The sequence below is a fragment of the Corylus avellana genome, chromosome ca2, assembly GCF_901000735.1.
Source record: "Corylus avellana chromosome ca2, CavTom2PMs-1.0".
Taxonomy (NCBI): Eukaryota; Viridiplantae; Streptophyta; class Magnoliopsida; order Fagales; family Betulaceae; genus Corylus; species Corylus avellana.
In genome coordinates, this window is record NC_081542.1 from 48,482,842 (window position 1) to 48,492,432 (window position 9,591).

At 34.6% G+C, this 9,591-nt stretch overlaps 1 protein-coding gene across 1 annotated transcript; it reads right to left on the reverse strand.

Moving 5' to 3' along the window:
• Nucleotides 1-3,205: 3,205 nt before the first annotated feature.
• On the reverse strand, nt 3,206-6,712 carry LOC132170116 (probable F-box protein At4g22030). Its single transcript, XM_059581020.1, has 2 exons — nt 6,616-6,712; nt 3,206-4,590 (listed from the first exon to the last, which is right to left on the reverse strand). The coding sequence occupies exons 1-2, from the start codon at nt 6,710-6,712 to the stop codon at nt 3,206-3,208; spliced, it is 1,482 nt and encodes a 493-aa protein (XP_059437003.1).
• Nucleotides 6,713-9,591: the final 2,879 nt, after the last annotated feature.

Genomic DNA, 9,591 nt, shown 5'->3' on the forward strand with positions numbered 1-9,591 from the left:
TCTGAGCTTTTCTTGTGTTATGTGTTGTAGGGAAAGTGGAGAGGTGTTTGAGAATGGTGGCTTGTGGAGTCTGTATTTATAATATGGAAGGATAAGTACTGAAACGAATGGTCAGAATCCGATACAGAAAATATTGACCAGCTGATCACCGGGTTGACTCAGCCCCTTGGCTGACCTTTTCACTTTTCATAATTTTCAAGTTCAAAATTTTCTCCCTGGTATTAATGGGTCTCTCATGGGAAGCAGCAAAACTCGTCATTAGAACTGGTAAGCTATGATAATAAAACCACAATTTTCCATCACTATAAACCTTATTTATACTTTTAAAAATTATATTTTTATTTTATAATTGTTATTTTTTGATATTATTTACTTGATAGTTAATTAGTCTTCATCAACCCCAGAGAAAAATTATTGTGTGGGATACCGAATTTTTTTTCTTTCTAAATTACTAATTATATGCTAATTACTAATTAAATGTAATTAGTTCTGTAATATTAGTATATTACTCATAGTTGTTAGTGTATTTGGATTGGTATTTTTTGTTTATAAAATGGTAAAAGTATTTTGATATGACATAGAAGTAAGAAGTGTTTTCTGGTAGGATTTAAATTTGAACAAAAAAAAAACGTTTTTTCTTTTATACATACTTAGCTTGAGAAAATACAAACATATGTATAGCTCAATGTTTATTAAAAAAAAAAAAAAAAAAAAAAGTGGTTGAAAAGAATAATAATAAGAGTGGGTGCGTGTGACCACCCTAAATGAATGAGAGAGATGATTGGACAACCACCTTAGGCTTATTTATAGTAACCGTACGGTCACTTCTAACCAAAATAGAGAGTTGGCCATGTTACCTTGCGTATCACTCCTCCACTAATGGTGGTACATGGCCCCTTAACAATTTTTTGTTTTTTTTGTTTTTTTTTTTTTTTTAAATAGTAAGTTAGTTGATGTTTCTGTAAAAGTTTAAATATGTGTTTTGTCAAAATACTTTAATAAGAATGCGTGAAATTTTTTATAAAAAAATGTATGTGTTTTGAATTATTTATTAATGGATTAATATTTGAGAAGAATAAAAAATTCAAATTTAAAACAGAAAACAAAAGGAGAATAGGATAGCAAATATATATAGGCTTGGTCTTTTTCTTTTACTTTTATTTTTATTTTGGATCAAGCAATACGGCTATCTTTAACAGGTCAACATCTAAAAGAGGTCAAAAATTCAAAATCTACAAAGTGGATTCTTCAACTAAAAAAGAAAAAATTCTACAAGTGGTGATTGAAATTACTAAATTAGCAAATATGTATGCCTTTTTTGGTACGACATTTCAACTATTCAAAATTATTTGCATTTACTAATTGATACCCATCATATATATATATATATATGATGGGCAGTGCCACCTGAAATGGATTTCATCTTAAGTTTTTATACTTATGAATCGCGATTCTTTGGATTCCGATTACGTGCAATAAAGCGGGTAACAAGTTGCTTGAAAGTTTGATCGAATAAGTAAAAAGGAGAGCAATAAAGGCACAGAGGGGTCAAGATCTATAGTCTCGACAGACTCTCACGAAAGGTTACCCTGTTGCACGACATCATTATATAAGCTAATCTACGTTACAGTAAAAATCAGAATTAAGTGTTAAGGATTACAAAGTTGAATTGACATATTCTCTTATGAAATAGTTTCTTTTGTTGTCTGCCCATAATCACACGTTGCCTGCTTTCTTTTTTCTGCATGCTTTGAATCTCGAAATGGTTTTCTCATATGGCTGTCCTAGGATGCTGCTAGATACTTTCTTAACACAATCTTATTCCCTTTACTACCATATATTGCCATTTCTTCATAACTATCATCATGATTCACAGCCTAGATGGCATCATGATTCAGGGCAACGATGGTTGACACCTAATGCCCATTGATTTAAATTTTATTAATTTACTTCCTAAGGTTTTGATAAAATGTTTTAATTTTTATAAAGTAGATTCCGTTTACCTTTCAGTTAAATTTCAAACAATATTGCCACATCATATCTAATAAGAAGGTGACACAAGTAGCCTTTAATGAAAATATATATATATATAACAAAAAACAAAAGAAAAAAGAAAAGAAAAAAAAAACAACTACCCCCTTGTTAAAAATCCACATTAATAAGGTGGAATAGCAATGAAATAAGATTGTGGTTTATAGCGTTTATTGGCATTAAATATGAATACACTGACCTGAAGTGTTGCTTACAACAACACTATTTTAAATGGGTTGTAGGATATTTTCTCATATTAGTTTGGAAGAAATTTATGTCCCAAGTCCTTAAAAATTGATGTAATAGTACATATAATATTTGCTATGTAATTAGAGACTAAAATGTTGACCATTATATAATAAATCTAACATAAAATGTTGGCGCTTAGATGAGCTCATATTAATTAAGGTAACTCGAGCATTTTAATTTTTTCATTGAACTGTCCCACCTATAGTATTGTTCGTAAGGGAAAAATAGTGTACCAATCGAAAACTTCACTTAAGATTTACAAGCTTTTGAAATACGATCTGAATTCATATTGAGATTGTTAGATTAATTCTTGATTTATTCATGTCTTTGGAACAATATGACAAAAAGGAAAAAGTCTATGGCACGAGGCTCTGAAGTCTGAAGAGGTACGTAATTGGGACGATCAGTTTTGTAAGTTATATATGTTAAATCTCAAATATCCACTTATTTTAAATAGCTTTTTCTAATTAAATAATAAAAATAAATAATTAAATGAAACATAATATTCTAATCATATAAATAGAATATGCGACAGTAACCACAATCGAGTGACAAACTAAGTTTTCAAATGAGTTGACTTCCAATTCCAACCACTCAATGTAAACATAAGTTGTTTAATCCGGACCGCATGTCTTGAATTCCGAGTTTCACCCAATTGAAATACAACTTCCCTGTTCTGGCTGTACGTCGTAAAGCTAATGCAACGGCCACCAGCAACTTGACCGTTCAACAAATTGCACTAGGAAATTCAAGTCATTATATGCAAGAAACTAAAAAAATTATATTCTTTTGGACACAACTTTTGGCTTTTATTGCAGAAGTAACTGAGACATTTTTTGTATAGAATTAGCATTTGTCATTGTCAATGTTAGAGCTAGATTGTACAAAGAATCAAAGAATAGCTATATATGCACGAAGTCTTAAACTAAAAGAGCTTGCTAGCGAATTCATCTATGGCGGTTCCATTCATACATGAAGAAGCTGACTTTCTGGCTAATTCTCTGAGGTTTGACAAGCTTCTTCCCAGTTTCAAAGCCACATTCATTTCAAACAACTCCCCGTTTTCTCTTTTCTCCAAATCTTTTTCCTCAAGTGTGGCTTCAATGGATTCTTGGAGTAGCTGGAAGAAGCCAGCGCAGTTTCTATACATCTCAAACACCATCCCAACTTGGCCACCATGCTCGAATGCATTAACCGCGCTACCTAAAGCCCCCGCAGCCACCGCTACTACTGCAGCCCATGAGCCGTTACCAACAAAAGCAGATCCGACGGCTGCAATGCCAGTGAGCAGTGGACCTGCGATGGCTAAAACCTTGTTGATCTTCAACACCAGGTTGCCTAGCCTTTCGTAGTCCTCAATGTCCTTTCTCTTCACCACCTCGACGATCTCTCGCATTTCTACTTCCATTTCCTCACTCCACCCATTATTCTTCTGACCTCGTTGCTTTCCTTCACAGGACTTGTTTTTCTTCTGGAGTTGCTGATTTGAAGGCCACCAAACAGATGGCTCAAACTTTGCAGGGAATTTGTCAAGCATGGCTCCTAGCAAGGGAAGTGGGTATGCTCTGTCGACGGCCAAAACCTTTTCCATCACTTCCTTCACATCTTCTTCAGTTGGATTCCCGATAGCCAGCATGGTTTGGATTTGGGTCTGGATCTGCTTGAACAATCTCGTAGCATTGCGTTGCTCCTCTGCAAGCTGTGAAGGCTGAATTTTGTTCATCACAAGCAACATCCCAGTGGCTGCAGAATACAAGAGAGTGGACGACAGTTTCAAAGCCAAAAGGGGCATTCCGGCGCCACCAATCGCTGCAGCACCGGCCATGGTGGCAGCAGTGAGGGTTATCATCTTGACGGAGTTGAGAAGAAGGGTATTCCAGTTTTCACGCTGTTTTCCAATGTTTGCGTGCATCTCCACCCTGTCAGCTACGGCCTCTAAGATAGCATATAGTTGGGTAGTTGCAATTTTGTCATCAGTTGATGTGGTAGTGATCTCATTGATCTTTTCTACCGGGACTATGCTCGTGAATCCCTCCCGTATCTTCAATTCCTCAACCAGCTTTCTTGTTGGTACTTTTGGAACCGAGAAATAAGTGATGACTTTAGGAAGTTTAGGGACATGAATAGCAGCATTGATTTGCCTGGAACAAGAAGATGATGAAGATAATCGGAGAGTTGAAGAAGCCATTTGATGGAGGTTTTCTCTAAGCTTTTCTTTGTAGGGGGAAAGTGGGAAGGTTGAGATTGAGAATGGAGGTAGAGAGGTTGGTTGAGTCTTATTTATAGCAGCAATATAATATCGAACAACACCTGAAACGAAGCGGTCAGATACGGAAAATAAATATTGACTGGCTGAATGGGTTGACCTGGCCTATTAATGGGTGACCCATTCTCTTCTTTATTCATAATATTCAATTTCAAAATTTTTTACTCGCTTGTCTTGGGTCTCAACTCTCATGCGCCGTGGCCCCGTTGTAAAATTAACTTCAAACTTTGTTATATATATCTTCCGTTACTACAAAACTCGGTCTCTTCCTTTTATTTTATTTTTTATTTTACTACAATATCTTCAAGTCAAAATCAAATGTACGGCTTGGACATTTGTCATCCAAATGTTTTCTGTTTTAAATGATAAAAAAATAATTTGTTTTAAAAATCCTTAATACACGACTCAAAACTCACAATACTGTTTAAAAAAAAATATATCATGTTCTTACATATATAGTATAAACATTCTCACTTGGCTTTTAAAACTACCAGAATTATTTATTATTAATTTTTAATTTAATAATACGAGTGTTGAAGTTGGAGTGGGGGTATGTATAATATTACTCATATTTGTTAGTGTATTTGTATTGGTATTTTTTGTTTAAGAAATGATAAAAGTGCGTGTTTTGACATGACATAAAAATTAGAAGTGTTTTCTAGTATGATTTACCGGTTTTTTTTTTTTTTTTTACCTACTTAGTTTGAGAAAATACAAACATATGTATAGCTCAATATTTATTTATAAAAATAAAAAATAAAAAATAAAAAAGTTAAAAAGAATAGTAGTAAGAGTGGGTGCGTGTGACTACCTTAAATGAACGAGAGAGATAACTAGACAACCATGCACTTTAGGCTTATTTATAGTAGCCGTACAGCCACCTCTAACCAAAATAGAGAGTTGGCCACCTAACCACCTCGATCTTCTCCATTAAGGGTGGCGCATGTTTCTGTAAAAGTTAAATATGTGTTTTGTCAAAATTCTGAAATTTTTTATATAAAAAAAAATGTATGTGTTTTGAATTATTTATTAATGGATTTGAGAAGAATAAAAAATTCAAATTTAAAACAGAAAACAAAAGGAGATCATAGGATAGCAAACATATGTAGGGTTGGTCTGTATCTACAAGTGGATATATATATATATATATATATATATATATATTGAAAAAAACACCTGCTAGGCGCAGCTTTTTTGTTTCGAGCTACTTATTAATGAATTTGAGAAAAATAAAAAAAATAAAAATTTAAAACAGAAAACAAAAAGAGAATAGTCTTTTATTGTGGATCAATCAAGCAATAGTCTTTTAACAGGTCAACATCTACAAGGGGTCAAAATTCAAAATCTACAAAGTAGATTGGATTCTTCAAAAAAAATAAAAATAAAATTCTACAATTGGTGATTGAAATTAGCAAATATGTACGACATATCAACTATTCAAAATTAGTAGCATTTGCTTGATACCCATCATATATTTCTTGCCTTACTATTGGTGATTTCATGGGGAGTGCCATATGAGATGGATTTCATCTTTTAAGTTTTTATAGTTGTGATTCTTTGGATCTCGATTATGGGCAATAGAGCATGTAACAAGTTGTTTGAACGTCTGACTTATTAAAGTAATGGTTAAGTGATTAAATTTACTTCTTTTTATCAGCTTAAATTTTTAGGACAAGTAGTAATTTAACATGGTATCAAAGTCATTTTATGTGGCCTCTAATAAACGTCTTTGACGTTTCCCTACGCTCCCTCAGATGACGTCATTGTTCCAGTCGTTCGCGCCCTGCCAAGCACTCCACTGCTGAAAATCTCTTCCACGCCTTCATCACAACCTCATCTAGGAAAGTTATTCCAGATTCATGCTTGCAAGGCACAGATCTACTGATCTGTGGAAGACCGGTCACCAACATCCTTCGAATGCACCACCATGCACCCCCAAAAGGTGCTGCCATGTTGTCCACACACAGCCATGTCCGGTGGATCAACCAAGTTGAGATGTTGTTCACAGATCTGCCGCCAGTGGTCTCAAATCCGTCAAGAAGCTGCCAATGGACTGCGAACGTGCTCACACGCGCCGCTAGAAGTTTCTGGCTTTCCGCCACACGCCGCAACATACAACCGATCAACTTGGTTGCGGAGCCATCTCGAAGATCCTCCGTCGGCCATCACAAATCCGACAAGAACGCCGCAAACGGACCGCGGGCTTCGAACGCGCCACCACGCGCTGTTTGAAGTTGTTGCGCGTGGGCTTCACGCGCCATAGCAACGCCACGGTGAAGCGTGTGTACCACACGCGCTAGACGCTTTCACTCATCCTTGCAACCATGTGTCAGCCTCTCAGCGTGCCACGTCAACCCTAGCGCTACTCCACCTCTGCCACGTCAGCACCTCCAACCTGGTCCAAAGCTGTCAACCCGGTTCACCAGTTTAGACCCGGGTCACTTCTCTTCAGGCCAGACCGACCCATTCATTAAATTTTTAGGATAACTGTTAATTTAACATATATCAGAGCCAAAGGTCCAGGATCGAACCTTTACTTTGTCATTTCACCTCTCATTTCAATTAAAATATTTCACGTGTTTGGCCTCACCTATTAAAAGGGAATTTGAGAATACACATTAGAGGGAGTGTTAAAGTAATGGTTAAGTGATTAAATTTTCCTCTTTCTATCAACTTAACCTTTTAGGACAAATGATAATTTAACATGATTGAATAAGTAAAGTCTCGACAGTCTCTCACGTGAGCTATGAGGTTACCCTATTGCACGACACCAATATATACTTCAATATACATTAAAGTAAAAATCATAATTAAGTGTAAGCATTCACAGCAGTTCCCTTATATGTGGTTCTCTCCCTTAAGTTTAGAAAAAATATCCAAAAAGTCACAAAAAGTCACCCACAGCAGACTCTTTATCTTACTTCTGAACATTAGGATCGCGACGGTGCAACCCAATGTATAGGGTTGCACCGTAGCGATCATTGTGCTTATTAAAATAGAAAGAAAAAAATAATAAAAAACTCATTCTCACTCCTGAATTATTAAGAAAGTAGAGAAATAAAGAACTAAAAAAAAAAAAAAGTAAATAAATGATATTTAATTAGTATATGGAATGATAAAAGGAAACTATTGTAGAGTGTATTTATATATGAAAGTAAAAAGTAGTTTTGATCATTAAATTTAGAAGGAAAAAAAAGAAAAAAAAAAAAAAAAAGACTTTTTATATCAAACACTGTTCATCACCATTTCCCAAAAAAATCAACATCAAAACATTCTAACTTTTTTACTTTTAATATCAAATCATTTACTTTTTATTATTATTCAAATAAAAAAATCACTACAAAACAAAATTTTTTTGCACTTTTTCATACCACTTTTTTATTTTTTTTATACCAAACATTCTTACTTTTTTTCATATCAATCTACATCAACTACAGTGTTTAGGCCATCCCATTTGCCAAACACCCCCGTATTCTCTTATAAATACTTTCTTTTGTTGCCTGCACTGAATCACACGTTGCTTGCTTTTCTTTTCTTTTCAATGCTTTGAATCTCGACATGGTTTGCTCATATGGCGGCCTTGGGATGCTGCCAGATATACTTTCTTAATACAATTTATTCCCTTTACTGCCATTGCCATTTCTTCATAATTATCATCATGATTCACAGGCTCCTAGATGGCATCATGATTCTGGGCAACAATATTATGATGGTTAACACCTAGAACGCATAACTTTTATCAAATTAGATCCCAATATTGGTTTAAATTTTATCAATTTATTTTCTAAGGTTTTAATTTTTATCAAATTGATTCCGTCTTCCATCCGTTAAATTTCAAATAGTACTTCCACATCATATCTAATCAAAAGACGATACAAGTAGCCTTTAATGGAAATATATATATAGGAATGTAGTCAGAGCTTGGGATGAGTAGGGGTTATGGGTCAAATATTTTAGTGGGTAGGGACCAATAGGCAAAAAAAAAAAAAAATTACCTTATAATTAACAATTTTTTTTTTCCTTGAGTTGGGGGGCCATGGCCTACACTAGCCACCCCAGCTCCGTCCCTATATATATATATATATATATATATATATATATATTTCATTGAAGTGTCACACATATAGTATTGTTTGTAAGGTAAAAGAATGTACTAATCAAAACTTCACTTAAGATTTACAAGCTTTTGAAATATGATCCAAACTCATATTTAGATTGTCAGATTAGTTCTTGATTTCTTGCTGAAGATCGAAGAGGCGGACCAGAAGCTTCCAGCGATTTCCTTGAAGTCTCTCCTAGAAGGTTTCTTCGTTTGCGAATCGAGATTTGCGTGGTCCTTCATGGTGGTTTGTCGAGAGAGATCAGAGAGAGAGAGAGAGAGAGAGAGAGGTGGGAAGAAGAGAGAGCTGGAGAGGTCTCTAGAGCCTGCTGGAGAGGCCTTTTTCAGAGAGAGAGAGAGAGAGAGAGAGAGAGAGAGGGAGAATGGAAAAAAGAAAAAACATAAGAAAGTTTTGAGAAAAAGAGAAAACAGATGACATAAACAATTAAAAAAAAATGGTTCCTAAAAAAAGTGCCACTAGCTACATCTAGCATTTTTTTTTTTGCTAATTAATCCAATAAAATCTCAATTTTGCATTTTGTTTTTTTTGGCTAATCTAGTGTCGGAGATTTTTTAGAAATCTGATTAGTCATTTTAGATAAAAATATCATTTGGTTCTTCCATTATGAGTACTCTAAATATTGATAGTTTTCATACCCATCAATTATTTCCAATCACAAAACAATAAAATTAAGCATGCAATAATCAATCGTCTGCACTAATAGCTGAGATAAAATTTGAGAAGTAGTATTTTTGTATGTTATAGGTTAATTTGTATAAACAATTGGTTTGTACAAATAATCAATGAATCAAAGAATTGTTGTACACCAAATCTTAAACTAAAAGAGCTTGCTAGCGAATTCATCTATGGTGGTTCCATCCATTCGTGAAGAAGCTGACTTTCCGGCTAGGTCTTTGAGCTGTGACAAGCTTCTCCCCAGTTTTA